This window comes from Festucalex cinctus, chromosome 2 (assembly GCF_051991245.1).
Source record: "Festucalex cinctus isolate MCC-2025b chromosome 2, RoL_Fcin_1.0, whole genome shotgun sequence".
Lineage (NCBI taxonomy): Eukaryota > Metazoa > Chordata > Actinopteri > Syngnathiformes > Syngnathidae > Festucalex > Festucalex cinctus.
In genome coordinates, this window is record NC_135412.1 from 1,959,832 (window position 1) to 1,979,788 (window position 19,957).

General features: G+C 39.6%; 2 protein-coding genes across 3 annotated transcripts; one reads left to right on the plus strand and one right to left on the minus strand.

Annotated features, from left to right (window-relative positions):
* The first annotated feature begins 279 nt into the window (after positions 1-279).
* On the plus strand, positions 280-8,479 carry LOC144013342 (protein tyrosine phosphatase domain-containing protein 1-like). 2 transcript variants are annotated; one of them, XM_077512068.1, is made up of 11 exons: positions 280-563; positions 1,473-1,689; positions 1,861-1,962; positions 2,258-2,423; positions 2,506-2,586; positions 2,678-2,796; positions 4,869-5,006; positions 5,081-6,096; positions 7,540-7,722; positions 7,829-7,939; positions 8,016-8,479. In XM_077512068.1, exons 3-11 carry the CDS (start codon positions 1,917-1,919, stop codon positions 8,148-8,150), a joined length of 1,995 nt encoding a protein of 664 aa, XP_077368194.1. In that variant the 5' UTR covers positions 280-563; positions 1,473-1,689; positions 1,861-1,916; the 3' UTR covers positions 8,151-8,479. The 2 variants fall into 2 exon arrangements, with proteins under 2 accessions (XP_077368194.1, XP_077368193.1); XM_077512067.1 differs by having other exon boundaries at positions 1,875-1,962.
* fbxw12 (F-box and WD repeat domain containing 12) lies at positions 6,943-17,604 on the minus strand. Its single transcript, XM_077512069.1, has 10 exons — positions 17,386-17,604; positions 17,278-17,315; positions 17,028-17,194; positions 16,752-16,876; positions 14,159-14,365; positions 13,010-13,174; positions 12,693-12,903; positions 11,365-11,546; positions 10,087-10,217; positions 6,943-9,502 (listed from the first exon to the last, which is right to left on the minus strand). Exons 1-10 carry the CDS (start codon positions 17,590-17,592, stop codon positions 9,403-9,405), a joined length of 1,533 nt encoding a protein of 510 aa, XP_077368195.1. The 5' UTR covers positions 17,593-17,604; the 3' UTR covers positions 6,943-9,402.
* Between the last annotated feature and the right edge of the window lie 2,353 nt (positions 17,605-19,957).

Below are 19,957 nucleotides of genomic sequence, written 5' to 3' on the forward strand. Positions count from 1 at the left end.
TTGGGGGGCTTGGGCACATGCCCCCAAAAGTGTCTGCGCATGCCTAGTGTCGGGCCTACATACAGTATTTACGAGTCCCCACAAATATGAGCTGCTGAGTGGTAAAAGGCCAATATAGACCACTTTCGATTGTCTCTACATATACATAGTTGTGAAGAGTAACAATGACATACTTGACTTTAAATGTACACCCCCATAAAGTGGACTTGTGCTGCGCTGCGTTATGCCTCAGCCGAGTGTTGTTGTTTTGTTTTGCGCGTGACGTCATCTTTAATCGACGTCTCCATGAAATGACAACACCGAGGAGCGAACGTCTGATTACTCCTCCAACCGCTACTCTCTCGCTCTCAGCGCTCCTGACTCCTGTTGTTTTCGTCGATCCCTTGATGGGATCTTTGAATGGGGGAGCTAGCATGCAAACCGATAAACGAGGACAGGGGACCGAGGACCGGGGAGGTCGCAAATCAAGAAATGGGATTTAGAATTTATCTTCGTTCGCTCCACTTTGCCACATGGAACATGGCGGTGAGGTTGACGTACGATTCAGCGCGTACTGTGTCTAGGTAGGTAGATAGTATCGATAGTGATAGTGATAGATATAGAGATAGATAGATCCATGAGCTCCATCTGTTTACTAATTCATTCATTAGAATTTAAGTATTTCACGCTTTCTTGGCTATACTGTAGGTTAGAAAAATGCTACGATTGGCATATTTAATGTGATATATGTCATCATGTTAAAGAGTAAGTTTCCTTTCGTGGCCTGCTGTAAATGAAATATACTAATATGGAGTATGATAGTAGCTTTGTAGATTGTGGTCTAAATGAGATGACGAGCAGCTTTTTACTTTGCATTGATCGGCTTGATTGGTCGGCTTTAGGGTGGGAGGGGAGGGCGTTATCCCAAATGGTAGACGTCACAAACCGATCTCTTTGGGCCAAACATAACCAGCCTTTGTAAGACGTTGGGTAAAAACCAATCAGATTTTATCTTCTGGGTGTGTAACTAACGAGCCACGAATCTGTAGATCACTATATTGGTAGCAGAAGTTTCCCAAACCCTTCCATAACAATTTCAAACACATGACATGGACATATTCTGGCCAAATGAGATGGCTCTGTGTTTTTATAAATGATGTACCATTATTCATTTCACAAAATAATATACTAGCAAGATGGCTGCAGAGCCAAACATTGCAGTAGGAAGAAAAGCTGATGTAATCAGAGACAGTATGATTTTTGTTGAGTAGTGGGTGCTTTATTTTATACTGGTCCCGTAATAAGATTAGTAGGCTAATCCCAAAGGAGACGGGAATAGCCCAACTCTATCCCACTCCAGACTCAGAATTAGAGGAAAAACCGAAGCAACCCGTGGTCTTTACACAGCATGCATGTTTCCTACTTCGCCAAACTGTTTTTAAATGTCCCTTTTTTCTTTTTCCTGCGCTGGACTTTCCATTCTGACGAGGTAGAGGTTGTGAGAGACCACAATATCCGAGTGGACGGCCCCGCCCTGACACACAGAGATAATCTGAGGCGAATCAAATCAAGCGAGGCCAAAGGATTGACTTTCCGCAGATCCAAAGCGAGAGCGATAACGTCAGAGTCGGGGGAGGTTGATGTCACACATTGTGGCACCTGTGAGGCATTTGAGCCCTGAGATGGTACTCACCTGAGAGTCACTTACAGGTAAATATATATATTTTTTCCCTACTCCTATTTAATTGTTGATGGACTCATGTTTAACGTAACTGTCTTGAAAACGGATTTTATGCCCAAACAACAGTTACATATATTGCATGGATTTGATTTTGATCACTTATGATCCTGATTTTTTTTTATTTTGGCTCAAACTTGTAGATTTGTGTGTTCAGGCTCTGCTATGACTGTGGACATCACCCGAGGGGGAGATTCATATGGCGTTCCATGAAAGGTCCCATGGGGGGGCTCTGATGGAATTCAGTAAGTTGTTGTAATTGCTACGGGGCAATTGTTTGTTCCCTAAAGGCTAAATTATAATATATTAATTATAATGTGCCATAGGAATAGCTATTTTTATGAATAGGCGTGTAATGCCAAAGATTAGACGCCACCGAATGAGCGTTTGCTACTCATGACCTTAATCATTCCGGTGTTTGAGATTAAACTCTTTTTGCTCTATTTCTGGAAATGTCACATTCGAAACTTTGTAGTTTAACGACTACTAATGATTAACTACCGCGATGCCTTCTTCTTCTGTTGTGAATCCTTTGTTTAGTTCGAGCTCCCAGGGCAAATTACACTATAATTGGTGAGGCGATTCGCTTTGTCATCCCGGCACATATGCAATGTTCTATCGGCTGTGGAGGTCAAAACTGCAAGTATGACAACCCGAATTACTGGCGTGATGACCAACAGGCGATTAAAGGCCTCTACTCATCATGGTATACCTTCAAGCCGAGTGAGAAAAGTGACTTCCTTGTTTTTGTTAGTGTCATAGTATTTCATGTCTGCATATTCTTTTAGGGTGACTGATCATCTTCTTGCGATGTCCAGACCCTCGACTGAAGTCATTGAAAAGTATAACATTATTGAGCAATTCCAAAGGTATGTAAAAAAAAAAAATTGTTCAAAGTTCTCTCAGCAGGCAGTATGAGCTCACACTTCTTGCTGACCCGGAGTTTGTGTTCATTTCAAGGAATGGCATTAAAACGGTGTTCAACCTCCAAATGCCTGGTGAGCACGCAAGCTGTGGGAACCCTCTCGAGCCAGAGAGCGGTTTCTCCTACCATCCAGAGGCCTTTATGGAAAATAACAGTAAGTCATTAATTTTGGTGAGTCTATAATACTGCTCTACGGAGCCCCTCTGGTGTCAGGGTCCGAAATTATTATTATTTTTTGCTAATCTGTACCCACAGTTTAGTAATCTGTACCCACAGTTTAACAATCTGTACCCACAGTTTAGTAAACTTGTACCCACAGTTTAACAATCTGTTCCCACAGTTTAGTAAACTGTACCCACAGTTTAACAATCTGTACCCACAGTTTAGTAAACTGTACCCACGGTTTAGTAATCTGTACCCACAGTTTAGGAATCTGTACCCACAGTTTAGGAATCTGTACCCACAGTTTAACAATCTGTACCCACAGTTTAGTAAACTGTACCCACAGTTTAACAATCTGTTCCCACAGTTTAGTAAACTGTACCCACAGTTTAACAATCTGTTCCCACAGTTTAGTAAACTGTACCCACAGTTTAACAATCTGTACCCACAGTTTAGTAAACTGTACCCACAGTTTAGTAAACTGTACCCACAGTTTAACAATCTGTTCCCACAGTTTAGTAAACTGTACCCACAGTTTAACAATCTGTACCCACAGTTTAGTAAACTGTACCCACAGTTTAACAATCTGTACCCACAGTTTAGTAAACTGTACCCACAGTTTAACAATCTGTACCCACAGTTTAGTAAACTGTACCCACGGTTTAGTAAACTGTACCCACGGTTTAGTAATCTGTACCCACGGTTTAATAAACTGTACCCACAGTTTAGTAAACTGTACCCACAGTTTAGTAATCTGTACCCACGGTTTAGTAATCTGTACCCACAGTTTAATAAACTGTACCCACAGTTTAGTAAACTGTACCCACAGTTTAGTAAACTGTACCCACAGTTTAACAATCTGTACCCACAGTTTAGTAAACTGTACCCACAGTTTAGTAATCTGTACCCACAGTTTAGTAATCTGTACCCACAGTTGAGTAATCTGTACCCACAGTTTAGTAAACTGTACCCACAGTTTAGTAAACTGTACCCACAGTTTAGTAATCTGTACCCACGGTTTAGTAATCTGTACCCACAGTTTAATAAACTGTACCCACAGTTTAGTAAACTGTACCCACAGTTTAGTAAACTGTACCCACAGTTTAACAATCTGTACCCACAGTTTAGTAAACTGTACCCACAGTTTAGTAATCTGTACCCACAGTTTAGTAATCTGTACCCACAGTTGAGTAATCTGTACCCACAGTTTAGTAAACTGTACCCACAGTTTAGTAAACTGTACCCACAGTTTAGTAATCTGTACCCACAGTTTAGTAATCTGTACCCACAGTTTAGTAAACTGTACCCACAGTTTAACAATCTGTACCCACAGTTTAGTAAACTGTACCCACAGTTTAACAATCTGTTCCCACAGTTTAGTAAACTGTACCCACAGTTTAACAATCTGTACCCACAGTTTAGTAAACTGTACCCACAGTTTAACAATCTGTACCCACAGTTTAGTAAACTGTACCCACAGTTTAACAATATGTACTCACAGTTTAGTAAACCGTACCCACGGTTTAGCACTTCTGTGGCGTTATGTAATACGCATGCGCACGCAACGTTCGAGCGGTTGCTTGACAGCAGTATCAGCAGCGAACGGCTGTGTTTTTTTTTGTGTGTTTTTTTAAACTGTAGACTAGTTTTGGCATCTTAACAATGCATTCGGATGAATGGATGACGGAAAGATGAAGTTTCTTTAGCCAAGTATGTCGTATTAACAACAAACAACACAACACGTCTGCATTTCAACAGCGTTCAGGCTAAACGCGGAAGTAAAAGAAAGAAAGAAAATAAGTGTTCGAGCGCCTCACAGTGGCACAAGCGCAACATTACACATCAACTGAATACGTAAGTCTACAGTTTAAGATGAAAAAGACCACTCGGACGTTGCGTGCGCATGCGTATTACATAACGCCACAGAAGAGCTAAACCGTGGGTACGGTTTACTAAACTGTGGGTACAGATGACCGAAAAACAAAACAAAAACACAAAAAAACGTCAAACCCTGACACCCTAGGGGTCTCCGTACTACTCAAATGTCACCGGATATGATTTCAGTTTATTTCTACAACTTTGGTTGGAGTGACTATGGAGTGGCCAACCTTACGACGGTTCTGGACATTGTGAAAGTTATGGCCTTCGCACTGCAGGAGGGGAAGATAGCTGTGCACTGTCACGCGGGTCTTGGGAGAACAGGTAGATCTGCACCTGAAATGTTTGACCTCTCACCACGGCGCCGTGTCACATCAACGTTTGTCTCCGTTTCTTAGGCGTGCTAATGGCATGTTTTTTGGCCTACACCACCAGGATGACAGCCAATCAAGCTATCTTATACGTTCGGGCGAAACGCCCCGGGTCCATCCAAACGCGCAGCCAGCTGAGCTGCGTCCGCGAGTTTGTCCAGTTCCTCGTCCCTTTAAGGAGCGTGTTTTCGTGCACGGAGCCCCGATCCCAACCTGTCAACTTGACGCAGTACCTCAATCGCCAGAGACACATCCTGCACGGCCTCGAGCGTAAAGAACTGAGGTACCTGCCGAAGATCGTCCAACTCGTGTCCCGGCTGCTGTTGGACATCGCGGAGAATCGGCAGGTGATCGAGGAGGACATTTTGGAGGCGCCGGACATCCACGATATCGAGATGACGCTGAGCATCATCGAAAAACTCGGACCTCAACTTTGCACAAAGGAGCCCCGCTTGCCGGGTTCGCCCACCTTGCCGAGACATTTTCACGAACCGCCTATCTTCTACCATCGCAAGAGTCTTAGCTACAGCGAGTCCGATCTAAGACGTCTGGGGTCGCAGCTCAACCTCCTCACGCAACCCTTGGGCTCTCTCTCGCAGGGTAACGTGGCCAGGCCCGTTTCGCCGCCCGAAGCCGCCCAACCCGTCGCCCAGTGGAAGAGTTGGAATAGCAACACTTCCGACATCTCCCAAAGCTCCATCGGATCACTCTGGCAAATGAAGAACGACACAATGGATGGGCCCATTTTGCTGAAGAAAGCAAAGCGGGCGCTCATTCAACGCAGCGGCTCCGTCGGGCGCAACGGCCCGCTCCAAAGAGGGAGCAAGGTGCTGTCCAGGTTGAAGGCGGAGCGGAGGGAAGAGTTGGCAGAAAACGAGAGGACGTCTCGGTGTCGAGATGAGGAACAATCGGAGGTGCCGTACATCACCCTGCAGTCGGAGTTGTCATTGGAGTCGAGGAGGCTGCTGGTGGCACAGGCTCTCGCGGTGGACCTTTTTCGGGATGGGGAAGAAGAGCACAGGAACAAAGTGTTGATATGGCAGGTGAGTGACCCGACCAGTCTGGTGTGATAAGATGCTATGCTCTGTAGCGCTTTAGTCCATTTTGTGTGGCTTCCTGTGGATCTCTTAAAAAAAAAAAAAAAAAAAAAAAAAAATTACATATTTAATTTTTTTCAATAAAATATCTTTGACGGGATTAAGGATTTTGATTTTTAAAAATGAATATATATATTTTTTTTTTTAAATGTCAGAGTCCAAATTTGCAAGTTGTCAGAAAGGTTAAGGTAGATGAAAAAGTTTTTTTAAATATCTCAAAATGACCATAAAATGTCCAAAAAGATCCAAGACAGCAGAAAATTACCATGCAATGTACACAAAATAAAAAAAAAACATTATTTTGTTAAAGAAGGCATAAAAAATAAAATGTCCAAAAACAAAAGAAGGCACAAAAAAATTCAAAAAGTAACTATAAGATGTCAAATATAAAAACAAAACAAGAAATCCCCAAAATTGTCATAACTTACACAAAACTGCTAAAAGGGAAAAATATTTTTAAAAGTAAAAAAAACACATACAATTACCATGTAGTGTACACAAAATTGCCAAAAAGTCAGAAAATTATTTTTTATAGCATAAAAGAATATGTTCAAAAAGTAACATTAAAATGTCCAAAAACAAAAGGCACGAAAAAACATTCAAAAAGTAACTATTTCAAAAATAAAAACAAAAGAATAAATCCCAGAAATTATCATAATGTACACAAAATTGCTAAAAAAAAATGTAAAAGTCAAAAAGAAAAACTTTTGCATCAAAGAATATGTTCAAAAAGTAACAATAAAATGTCCAAAAACAAAAGAAGGCACAAATTTAAAAAAAAAAAAAAAAGTAACAATGTCAAAAATAAAAACGAAAGAATTCCAGAAATTATCATAATGTACACAAAATTGCTAAAAAAAAAAAGAAAAAAAAGAGGTAAAAATCCAAAAGAAAAACTTTTGCATAAATGCATAAAAGAATGTTCAAAAAGTAACCATAAAATATCCAAAAACAAAAGGAATTCCAAAAAATACCATAAAATGTCCACAAAATAGCCTAAAATGTCAGAAAATTGATAGAAAAACGGGCAGAAAAAAATTGCCATAAAAGGAAGAGAGGCAAAAATATTACCATATGTCCAAATTGTTTTGTTCATCGCAATGATCCAAGATGGCGGGATCTTCTGCGCATGCGCGTCACCGATAGCGTCTTGACAGCGAGACCTCAAATAAGGCGCACTGGATTATTAGGCGCATGGTCAGCTCTTGAAAAAATTGAAGGCTTTTAGGTGCGCCTTATAGTGCGGAAAATACGGTAATTGGCCCTAAATGGCTCTTTTGACAGGAAAGGTTGACGTCCCCCGTCTTAGTCAGTCTCCAACTTCTCATCCGAGCTCTGAAACAAATTAGAAAGGAGACGACACGTGTGCGTCCATCTATGCGCTTGCAGGCCGAGCTGAATCAAGGCGGCGCATGGGAACGGCTGTGCATGGAGCGCGACCCCTTCATCCTGACGGGTCTGATGTGGGCGTGGTTGGAGCAGCTGAAGGAGCCGGTCATCTGCCTCCGGGACGCCGCGACCCTGAAGCCTGAAAACGGTGATGCGCAAACGGTCCTCCACACACTTGGCCAGGTAAGAACCTTTTGCTCTTCAACCACAACTTTGGGGTCGCATCCGCGCACAAATTTGGTTGTCATCGGCCGCTCGTGCAATATTTTTGCTCCATGTGCGCACGCAGGCACCCAAAGAAACATTAATGTGCATACTGGACTGTATGGCTCAGTTACTGGCAGTACCGGAAGAGGTCGAACATGCATTTTTAAATCGTACCATCAAGGCTTTTACTTGGGTAAGAAAATCCGCCCGTTCCGCAATATAAGTCGACGTCAACAACGTCACATGACGTTCGTTCACTTTTCCGCCAGATGGAAAGCAATTCCAACGACGGAAGCCAAGTGTACGAGTCCATGACTGGAGCCCTGCGGCGCGTCCTTGAGGACATGAGATGCGTTGCCACCAAAGCAGAAGAGCCGGCAAAGTCTCCTTTATCTTTAGCGTAGATATTTTGCATATGGACGGGGGACACTTTGTGCCTTATGATGAACGTATTTATTCTTTCATTCTTATGTGATGATGTGAAACGATTACAAATAGTGATAATGTAATGTCGAGCGTTCCTTCAAACTCAATGAAGAACATTTTTTGTTTTTTTTTGTATGCAATATTCTGCCTTAAAAGTCACATTCAGCTCCAGAACTAGTCGTGTATCAATGACACCTGCACAGGTTTGTTGTAGTGCACGTTGTCAATGCCTTTCGGGTAACAATGTTGTCCTTTTGTAAAATAATGGGGAAAAAAAACATCATAATAAACAACCTTGCATAATTTACAGCAGGGGTGTCCAAACTTTTTCATTTGAGGGCCACATCCAGAAAATCAGAAGGACGCAAGGGCCACATCATGTTATGAAGAGAAATTGTGTTTAGTCCTAAAAATTGTGCAAATAATTTATTTGCGCTTTTGCATATTTTTGCATGTTGAAAAATGTTACAGTATATAAACCATTTTATTTGTAATATGGCAGTAGGGTTGTTATAGTTTTGGAATTTTTCATTTATTTTTATTAGTTTTCAGGGTAGTTTTATTAGTTTTAGTTCTTTAATAAATGCTTACTTTTAGTTTAGTTAGTTTCAGTATTAGTATTAGTTTTTTATTTTATTTTTATTTTATGTGTATTACTTGTGTGCAATATTTAAAAAAAAACACCATAGGAGTGATGTCATCTTTTGGTGCTTTTCTATTGGCTGTTGCTAGATGACGTCACTTCTGTGTGACATACTTTCAAAAGTCATTATTCCAGTTTATATCAAAATAAATCTACTAAAAATCACACCAAAACTGACATTTTTGCTATATAGTTTTAGTTTTGTAAACATAAAATGTAAATTCAGTTAGTTTTCGTTTCTTAAAAAGCATTTTTATTTTTTTTTATTTCGTTCACGAAATTGTTTTTTATTTTTTTATTTTAGTTTGAGTTATTTTTTAAATAATAGCACCTGTTTATTTCGACACCCTCCCTTCTTACTTTGACCATCTCCAAACGTTTTTTGTTTTTATTCTATTTGAACTGAGTCAAATGCCATTTTTAGCATATGTCGTGGGCCACAAAAAAATAAATAAAAAAATGGACGGCGGGCCGCAAATGGCCCCCGGGCCGTAGTTTGGACACCTCTGATTTACAGTGAATGATAAATATTCCTCTTCCTTTTCGGAGTCTGATCAAACATCACGTTGGCACTTTTTTTGGTGCACTCAGGAGGTGAAGGTGTAAGCTTTTAAAACATCTTTGCCGTTCTTCCCTTCAACTGAACCAACAATGCTGGAGTAGTCACAGGAAACGAAGGTGAACCCTCTAAAAAACACAGGAAACAAACGTTACATCCAATACACATTCTGGCTCATTTTTAACTCATTTGCTCCCAATAACGTATACATACGTTTTTTAAAAAAAATGTTCTAAGTGTCCCAAAGACGTATTTATACGTTTTTTTTTTAGTTTTTTGTTTTTTTATGCAAGAGCATACAGAAGGCTTTGATGCAGCCTCTCAACTGCAAAGAACGGTTGCAGAAATGGTAGTTATTACATAAACGGCCAGCAGGTGGCAGCAGAGCAAAGGAGATCAACCAGGGCCATGTAGAAAAAAAAGCTCAATTACTTACAATTTGAAATAGATTTGTGAAAACTGATGAAACTTAGCTCTCTTCTAATGCTATTTGCTGCAAAATGGAAACAGATAGAAACATACTTTTTTTCCTGATGAAAGAAGAGACTTTAATCTTTCTTTTGGTAGGTTCCATGCTTTTATAGCAATAGAACACAATATTCTGTGGGCCTTGCAAAATCGGTCAAAATCCAGTAAAACAGCCGGGAGCGAACGGGATTGCGAAATGTGAAAATGGCGGCGAGTGAATGAGTTAATGGCACACGGAACACACCTGGACATAGTGTGAGAACCTCCCAATAAGTGATATCGGCTCTCCAAGGTCAACCCGAGATCCCCGTCACGTTTCCAGGTCAGCACGCGCAAGGAAAGGTCCCGAGATGCCGTTACCACGCGGAAGCTGTCCTGTGAAATGACGTCATCATTGAAATACTGAACTCAAAACTATCAACCATATTGCTACCTTCCATTATTTGTTTTCATTCAAACATTTTCATCACGTCATCGCCACCATTTTATCAAGTTAGCTTGATACTGGATAATATTATATTATATTCATTAAAAAAAATAATCCAAAATTGTGAATTTAGTGCAGGGATGTCCAAACTTTTTCATTTGAGGGCCACATCCAGAAAATCCGAAAGACGCAAGGGCCACATCATGTTATGAAGAGAAATTGTGTTTAGTCCTAAAAATTGGACAAATAATTTATTTGTGCTTTTGCATATTTAGAAAAATGCTACAGTATATAAAGCAATTTATTTGTAATATGGCAGTAAGGTTATTATATGTAGTTTTGGAATTTTTCATTTTAGTTAGTTTTTATTAGCTTTCAGGGTGGTTCTGTTCGTTTTTATTAGTTTAGTTCTTTAAAAATGCTTAGTTTTAGTTTAGTTTGTTAGTTTCAATATTAGTATTGTTTTTTTTTATGTGTATTACTTGTGCGCAATATTTAAAAAAAAACAGCATGGGAGAGATGTCATCTTTTGGTGCTTTTCTATTGGCTGCTGCTAGATGACGTCACTTCCGTGTGACATACTTTCAAATGTCATTATTCCAGTTTATATCAAAATAAATCTACTAAAAATAACATTAAAAATCATCCCCAAAGGCTCATGCACTCAATCAATTACCAAAGACTAAAAGGAAGGACGTGTTTGCTATAATTATATTTAGTTTTAGTTAGTTTTGTAAACATAAAATGTAGTTTCAGTTAGTTTTCGTTTCTTAAAAAGTATTTTTATTTTATTTTGTTAACATTTTTTTGAATTTTAGTTCTAGATTTTTCATGAGTTTTATTTAATTAAAATAACCTTTTAATGGCACCAGTTTTTCGACACCCTCCCTTTCTTACTTTGACCATCTCCAAACATTTTTGTTTTGTTTATTTTACTCGAACTGAGTCAAATGCCATTTTTTTTTAACATATGTCGCGGGCCACTGAAAAAAATGGACGGCGGGCCGCAAATGGCCCCCAAACCGTAGTTTGGACACCACTGATTTAGTGCAATAGTGCGAAGCTTTAGTTATTAAAAAAAATCAAATAAATTACCACACATATAGACGTGATTGGCATGGTGTGCTCCTTAAAGCTTGCGAGCAAGGCGCCTTTCAGGGAAAACACCCAGAGATGGTGATCAGCTGCCATCACAATGGAGTTGCTGTCCTTCGCCTCAAGAAGAATGTTGGAGGACGTGCTGGTCAGTGTCAAGGGAAAGGACTCGACCTGTTGGACTACAAAGATTTTGTTTGTTTGTTTGTTATACAGAGTATATTGTGTTCTATTGCTATAAAACATGGAATCTACCAAAAGAAACAAATAGTATCTCTTCTTTCATCAGGAAAAAAAAAAAAAAAAAAAAGCAGCAATAGAATTAGAATATAGCAATATAGCTAAGTTTCATTACAAATCTGTTTAAAACAGTGGGGGGGAGTTTTTTTGCAACATTGCCCTGTTTGATTTCTTATACTCTCTGCTGCCATTGTTGGCTGTTTTTGTAATAACTATCATTGCTTCAAGCGTTTCCTTCAGTTCAGAGGCTACATCAAAGCCTTTTGTATGTTCTAGTATAAAAAAAAATAATAATAAAATAAAATTAAAAAACGTAAAAATACGTCTTTGGGAGCAAATGAGTTAAAGGCCCAGTATGCCGGTTTCACTCAGGAAAATGCACTTTTTAAATACAGGATGTACACACTTTAACGTTTACTCAGTCTACACACATCTGGCTTTATGTTAATCTTTGGTGGTGATTTTGTCCTAAACCCCCAACCCCCCAGCCTGTATTTTGTCATTTTGTGTTTGTTTTGTTATTTTTTCTCACTCACTCACTCACTCACTCACTCACTCACTCACTCACTCACTCACTCACACACGCTTACATGTGTGAAAAAAAAAATCCAAGAGTGCTTTTAAATTTGTGCAGGAGTGACGTCATGCAGCCGACAAATTCGCCCGGTCCCTTTTGCGACACGCCCACCCCCCTGCTCTGCGATTGGCTGGAGGGGTGTAAACACTGTCTTTCCACAGAAACGTCCCGCTGTTTACAAAACAAACACAATATGGCAAAATACAGGCTTGAGGGTGTGGGGGTTTAGGACAAAATCACCACCAGAAATTAAGATAAGCCCACATCTGTAAATTGAGAAGTAGTTTGTTTGTTTAAATCCTGTATTTAAAAAGTGAATTTTGCTGAGTGAAACCGGCAGACTGCGTCTTTAAAAATAAACAGACATCAGATATTTACATTCTTGTCAAAAGTAATTTTACTAAATAACTGTTATTAAGAAATACCCCAAATCTTCATGTATGACACCACAGCGAACGTGACCCCCCCCCCGACGCAGGTACTTGTTTTACCCGGCTTTGTCCTCTCTCACCTTGGATCTGGGACTTGTACTTTGACTTTTGAATGGCGACATCGAAGACAGTGAGCGCTTTGTTGTTGGTGCGCCGGTCGCGGTGGACCGTGGCCAGTCTGGCAGACTGCGTGGGGATGAAGACGGCAGCCTGGCACCCGGCGACCGGCACTGACTGGCACAGTGGGTCTTCGTCCTCGCACGGGGAGGTCAAACTATCGGCGTAAATCACCTGCCAATGACACAGACATTAAAAAAAAAAAAAAAACTTTATTAGTACTTCGTCATAGCAATTTCTCAAACACAATTAAGTCAGTGTCCAACAAAACGAGACGTACCTTTGGACTTAAATCATCATTGTCCTTGGAGCCAGCTGTGATCCAGTTCTTGTCAGGCGAAACCAGGAGTATGTTGACATTAAAGCTGTCACACACCATAATTCTGGATTTCTCAGTCAGAGCTGTTCCAGCTAGTGTGCACAGTGACCCCTGACCTGTTCCAACCTTTACGAAAACACGAGCGAGGATACGCTATAACTCCAAACTTTTTCATTTGAGGGCCACATGCAGAAAAATCAGAAGGACGCAAGGGCCACATAATGTTATGAAGAGAAATTGTGCTTAGTCATAAAAATTGTACAAATAATTTATTTGTGCTTTGCATATTTAAAAAAATGCTCCAGTATATAAACCAATTTATTTGTAATATGGCAGTAGGGTTATTATAGTTTTGGAATTTTTTATTTTAGTTAGTTTTTATTACTTTTCAGGGTGGTTCTGTTAGTTTATTAGTTTATTTTTTTTAATGCTTAGTTTTACTTTGTTAGTTTCAGTATTAGTATTAGTTTTTTTCTTTTTTTTGTTTTTAAATGTGTATTACTTGTGGCCAATATTAAAAAAAAAAAAAACACCATGAGAATGATGTCATCTGAAGGTGCTTTTCTATTGGCTGCTGCTCGATGACATCACTTCTGTGTGACATACTTTCAAACGTCATTATTACGGTTTATATCAAAATAAATCTACTAAAAATCACCTTTGAAATCATCCCCAAAGGCTCATGCATTAAATTAATTACCGAAGGACATGATTGCTATTAATTATGGTTAGTTTTATTTTGTTTTGTAAACATAAATTGTAGTTTCAGTGAGTTTTCGTTTCTTAAAAAGCATTTTCATTTTTATTTTATTTTGTTAGCATTTTTTGAATTTTAGTTCTATTTTTTTCACTAGTTTTATTTCATTAAAATAACCTTTTAATGGCACCTGTTTTTTCGATACCATCCTTTCTTACTTTGACTATCTCCAAACATTTTTGTTTTGTTAATTTATTTGAACTGAGTCAAATGCCATTTTTCAGCATATGCCGCGGGCCACTGAAAAATGGACGGCAGGCCACAAATGGCCCCCCCGGGCCGTAGTTTGGACACTACTGTACTATAACTACTACTGTGTAAATTGCTTTTGCGAAAAACGTGAGGCTACTTACAGATAGAAACCAATCATTGTCCTTATTATACTGTAGCAATGTACAGTGAGTGGATGCAGCAGAGTGGGACGCCACCTCCTGGCCAGTCTGACCTTGCCAGACCTTGATCAGGCCGACCGAGTCCGCTGTGATGACAACGTCGCGCTGCTCGTCGCTTATGATGCTACGTAAAGGATTCTGCTTCACAGTGCACCACAGGAGTTGACCCTGAGATGAAATAAACGCACATTAGAAAAAAAAAAAAAAAAAGGGATGTTCCATACCAGTTTTTTTCCCAGACCAATACCAGCACGAGTAGTAGCCAAAGATACAGATTCCACTAGTACTTTTGATACATAAAATTTCCCCTCCAAGTAACAATAACAGATAATTTCACAGAAAAACCTACATATCCAAAAATATCATTTTCCGTAAAATTGCATAACATTAACTCTTTTACTGCCACACGTTATCAAAACTAGGGCTGGGTATTGCCGCCAACCTCACGATACGATACGTATCACGATACAGGGGCCACGATACGATACGTATCGCGATACATATGTATCCCAAATAAGACATTTTAATTTTTTTTAAAACAAAATATAGGAAAATAGGTATACTGAGACACGTGCCATGTTAAGTTTATCAATAAATACATGTTGACATTCTTCCTCTGCTTTCATTTTTCTTAGCAAGACACAGTGTCCAATCACTGGTGAGCTATTTTTGCATTAATTGAAGGCAATTAACTTCAAAGACGCTGCTGGTTTTTATTTTTTAGGTACAATGCAAGCTGCAAAGGCCAACGTTAACTGCCGATTTAAAGTTAACGAGCAATATCGATTCTGACGCCTGCGTATCGATGCGTGTATTGTGATGAGGCCCGCAACGATATATCGCCGTATCGATTTTTTGAGCACACCCCTAATCAAAACGTTATCATTCACGTCATCCTTGAAAACATTCTATTTCATCAGATTTCGTCATGTTTCATTGTAATTTGGGGCAGCCCATTGAAGAGATACAATGCTGCCATCTGGTGGCCATAGTTAGTGAGTGTTTTCGATTCCACAACCCATTGACCAGGCAGCGCTGCACTTAGATGTTGCACTGCCCATTGATTAAAAACAACAACAACAACAACAACAAAAAAAACACAGTTGACGTGATTTAACGTTTATGGCGTCATACATGGTGGTTTTATTAATCGTGATTAAACGTTTTTGGCAGTCAAAGAGTTAATGGCGATTTTCTATTGTAATTTCTAATTCCTGATCATAAAACAGCCACAAGAGGGTGGCCGACGCGAGTACCAATCCCTTGAAATAAAGCCTGCTATGCTAAATACCAGGCCTTACACCTGGTGTCAGTACTCATTCATCCCTAAAAAAAAAAAAAAAAAAAAAAAAGTACAGTGTATAGAGCAAAAGCATAGTTTTTAAAAGAGTTTTTCATTTGCTGCTTTATATGTATCACCTAGAACTGTTCTTCTAATACAGGGGTGTCCAAACTTTTTCATTTGAGGGCCACATAGAGAAACTCAGAAGGACGCAAGGGCCACATAATGTTATGAAGAGAAATTGTGTTTAGTTAAAAAAAAATTGTACAAATAATTTATTTGTCCTTTCGCAAATTTAGAAAAATGTGACAGTATATAAACCGATTTATTTATAATATGGCAGTAGGATTATTATAGTTTGGGAATTTTTCATTTTAGTTAGTTTTGATTAGTTTTCAGGGTGGTTCTGTTAGTTTTTATTAGTTTAGTTCTTTAAAAAAAATGTTTAATTTTAGCTTAGTTTGTTAGTTTCACTATTAGTATTTTTTTGAATGTGTATTACTCATGAGCAATATTTAAAAAACACAATGGGAGCAACGTGCTTTTCGATTGGCTGCTACTTGATGACGTCACTTCTGTGTGACATACTTTCAAACATCATTATTCCAGTTTATATCAAAATAAATCAACGAGAAAAAATATATATATCACATTTAAAATCATCCCCAAAGGCTCATGCATTAAATTAATTACCAAAGACTAAAACGAAGGACGTTTGCTATATTTATAGTTAGTTTTAGTTAGTTTTATAAACATAAAATGTAGGTTCAGTTAGATTTCATTTTTTAGAAAACATTTTCGTTTCTATTTTATTTTGGTTTACAATATATATATTTTTTATTTTAGTTTTTTCATTAGTTTTAGTTAACTAAAATAACCTTTAATAGCACCTGTGTTTTTCGATACCCTCCCTTCTTACGTTGACCATCTCCAAACATTTTTGTTTTGTTTATTTCATTTTGAACTGAGTCAAATGCCATTTTTTAGCATATGCCGCGGGCCACCGAAAAATGGACGGCGGGCCGCAAATGGCCCCCGGGCCGTAGTTTGGACACCCCTGTTCCAAATGAAAATAGTCGTTAGCATGTTCTGACTAATTCAGGTTGTGAAGCTGTTGGAAGAACAGAACTCAGTCATGACGAATCAAGGACACCCTGAGTCAATAAGTGCAATATGTCTATTTGACTCCTCCAAGGGTGAAATAAAGACTATGCATTGTAATTATTAGTCAGTCATATTTATGTGGTGAAATTCTGGAGATTATCCACTGACATTCTGGATGTTCCATGCCTGAACTGTCCCATCAGTTGAAGCACTGCACACTGTGGTCGGCGTGTCCCAGAGGTCAGGACCCGCAGGTGAGCTCTGCTGCAGGTAGACCAAGCCCACTATTTGCCCTAATGGAAGACAAACTGGAGTTGTGTTCGCTGTCAACTTCGACTTTTACCGGATTACTTTTTTTTTTTTTTTAAATCCACTTCTACTTCGGCAGTCTGAGTATACTTTTACTACCTTCAACATAAACCGTCTGTTAGACGTTTCCCAAACCTGTGTGGCCACGGAGACTTTTGCAAGTGTATCCCCCAGTTCGACCTTCCTTCATCTTCCTCTCCAAATGGGATCGTCGTAGGAAGTATTTCTTCCATGAGTGGTTGACGTGGGGGCTCCCCAACACAGCCTGGCTACAAAAGCCCCATCGCTGTAAGCACATCCTCCTGGTAAGAGGAAACGTTTAAACGCTTCAGTGGTCACGATAAATATATTTCCCACATACAAAAAAAACAAAAAAACAACTTACCTCCATAACCACGGAGTCTCGGCAGCATTGTGCCAGTCCTGGAAAACAGACAATTTACTCGAGTGTTTTGGTCGTCAAAGCTACTTCCGCATGTTGGACACTCCTTACCGTACACACGAGCGAGGCCCTTATTAAATCTTCCTTGTTCAAAAATGTAAATATATGAATGAGGCAGTCTCCTAACAAGTGTTGAGGGTCCATATTGACTACTTTCTCACGTGAACGAAAAACAGGAAGAAGAAAACAAAAAAAAAGTTCAGGGAGGTGGCGCGTTGCCTGCACGATTGTTATCCTGCCACTAGGTGTCGCCATCATAAAGGGGAATCAGTTCAAAGGCATGCCCTGCCAAAAGGAGACATGCTGCGTACACTTGCAAATAAAAGATCAACCAGATTGTAAACATAGCAAATGTGAGTTTACTTCACGAGATTATAAATGGTGAAGTCGTCTGCGCAAGTCAGTCTGAGCATGTTTGGGGGAAAATCAGGTGGTTTTCGATCGATCTTTAACTGCAGCTTTTGCGGGTTTGAGAAAGTGAATAAACAAAAAATAAACAGCAGCACAGTAGTTACTAGTTAAGTGTGTACATAGGCTATGTGCATGTGTGTGTTAGGAGCCTTTTAACATAAATAATAATAATAATAATAATAATAATAATAATAATTCGGAAGTCATACAATCGTTGAATGGTCAAAATAATGTGTCAAACAAAACAAAATAAAATAAATAAGATAAAACAAATCAATAAAATAAAAAAAATAAAGTGTCAAACCGAGTTGAACATTTGTAACGAGGAGAGTGTTCGAGTCGAATATTCATGACATACGTACACATCGACGATTGGGAAAATTTGAACAAAGATTATCCTGCGTGATTATCCTGTAGTTGACGTGATTTCTCCCGTTTGGAAAACAGTCAAGCCAACAAGTTTAAATATTAAGCATGTTCAAAACAGTCCTTACAGTATGTGTGTGGTCAATGCGGAGGTCGGCCCAGCAAATGGTTTCTCTGTCATTAGAAAAAAAAAAAAAAAAAAGTTGATGAAAGCTTGAACTTGGAACAAAATCCGTCCGTGTGGCGCCATCTTCAGGTTAAACAGTGGTATAAACACAATTTGTCTGTCCTGATTTACTACGTCACTTCTCGAATATGACATAACCCGAGTTGGAGTCGTACTTGGTATCATCATATTATGATGTTCTGTAACCAAACGTTTGACCATAACTACAACATATGAAGATCTTCATTTCTTGCGAGGCGCTGTGGTGAAAAAAAAAAGAAGAGCTTGCTACTTTTTCCTCAGCCGAGATCCAATTGGGAAATCGATGTGTATGAATAAGCGCGACTTGACAAATGTTTGTCTGTCCTTATCTAACTTTGCTCCTGACGTTATCGCCCTATCGTCATTTCTCCGCTCTGCACGGTGAGCCACTGGCGGTGCTGGTGTACAGTATTACGGGTTCTGTTTTATTAGATTTGTTGGCACAAATGATGGTGCCCCTGCTAATTGTGTTTGGGGAAAATTAATGCTGTCAGAGAAGACTCAGACTTGTTCCTGATTATGAGAGTGACGAGCACTGTTCTGATACGTGTGAATTTAATTTCACTGCCTACGATAATAATGACACACACGCACGTACCGCCACTCTTTGCTGACGTGTTCTGTCACAATGGCCACCCTAAAGAAAAATTGCTTGCTACGCCCTTGGCTAAAAGTCTGAATTCGGGAGTCACCCTAATGGATCCCCCTTCTTCCAGGCGTGTTGGTTGTTAATGTATTTGTTGTTCATTTTATGCGTCGTATAAAGCATACAACATCTTTACTTTTTCATGAACCTGCTTTGTGTTCTATGATTCCCCGTAAGGAGCGCCGGTGTTAAGTGGAGAAAGTGAGGCCGACTCTAATGGTCCATGACTGATATTCTATAAAATACTATTCTATTTTCACTTTGCAGTATGTATGGATGGATGGATGGATGGATGGATGGATGGATGGATGGATGGATGGATATGAATGGATGGATATGGATGGATGGATAGATGGATCGATGGATGATTGGTTGAATGGATGGATGGATGGATGGATGGATGGATGGTGAATGGATGGATGATTGGATGGATGGATGGATGGATGGATGATGGATGGATGATGGATGGATGGTGAATGGATGGATGAATGGATGGATGGATGGATGCATGGATGGATGGATGGTGAATGGATGGATGATTGGATGGATGGATGGATGGGTGATTGGATGGATGGTGAATGGATGGATGGATATAAATGGATGGATATGGATGGATAGATGGATCGATGGATGATTGGTTGAATGGATGGATGGATGGTGAATGGATGGATGGATGGTGAATGGATGGATGGATGGATGGATGGTGAATGGATGGATGGATGGATGGATGGTAAATGGATGGATGAATGGATGGATGGATGGATGCATGGATGGATGGATGGGTGATTGGATGGATGGATTGGTGAATGGATGGATGGATGGATGGATGGATGGATGGATGGTGAATGGATGGATGATTGGATGGATGGATGGATGATGGATGGATGGATGGTGAATGGATGGATGATTGGATGGATGGATGGATGATGGATGGATGGATGGTGAATGGATGGATGATTGGATGGATGCATGGATGGATGGATGGATGGATG

Coding starts and splice junctions, on each gene's coding strand:
- LOC144013342 (XM_077512068.1), top strand. CDS start 1,917: ATGGCGTTCCATGAAAGGTCCCATGGGGGGGCTCTGATGGAATTCA. Junction 2,424..2,505: donor AAAGGCCTCTACTCATCATG/GTATACCTTCAA, acceptor ATATTCTTTTAG/GGTGACTGATCATCTTCTTG. Junction 7,940..8,015: donor CCATCAAGGCTTTTACTTGG/GTAAGAAAATCC, acceptor CTTTTCCGCCAG/ATGGAAAGCAATTCCAACGA.
- fbxw12 (XM_077512069.1), bottom strand. CDS start 17,592: ATGATGGCGACACCTAGTGGCAGGATAACAATCGTGCAGGCAACGCGC. Junction 17,195..17,277: donor GAGACTCCGTGGTTATGGAG/GTAAGTTGTTTT, acceptor TCCTCTTACCAG/GAGGATGTGCTTACAGCGAT. Junction 10,218..11,364: donor CAATCACGTCTATATGTGTG/GTAATTTATTTG, acceptor GTCATTTCACAG/GACAGCTTCCGCGTGGTAAC.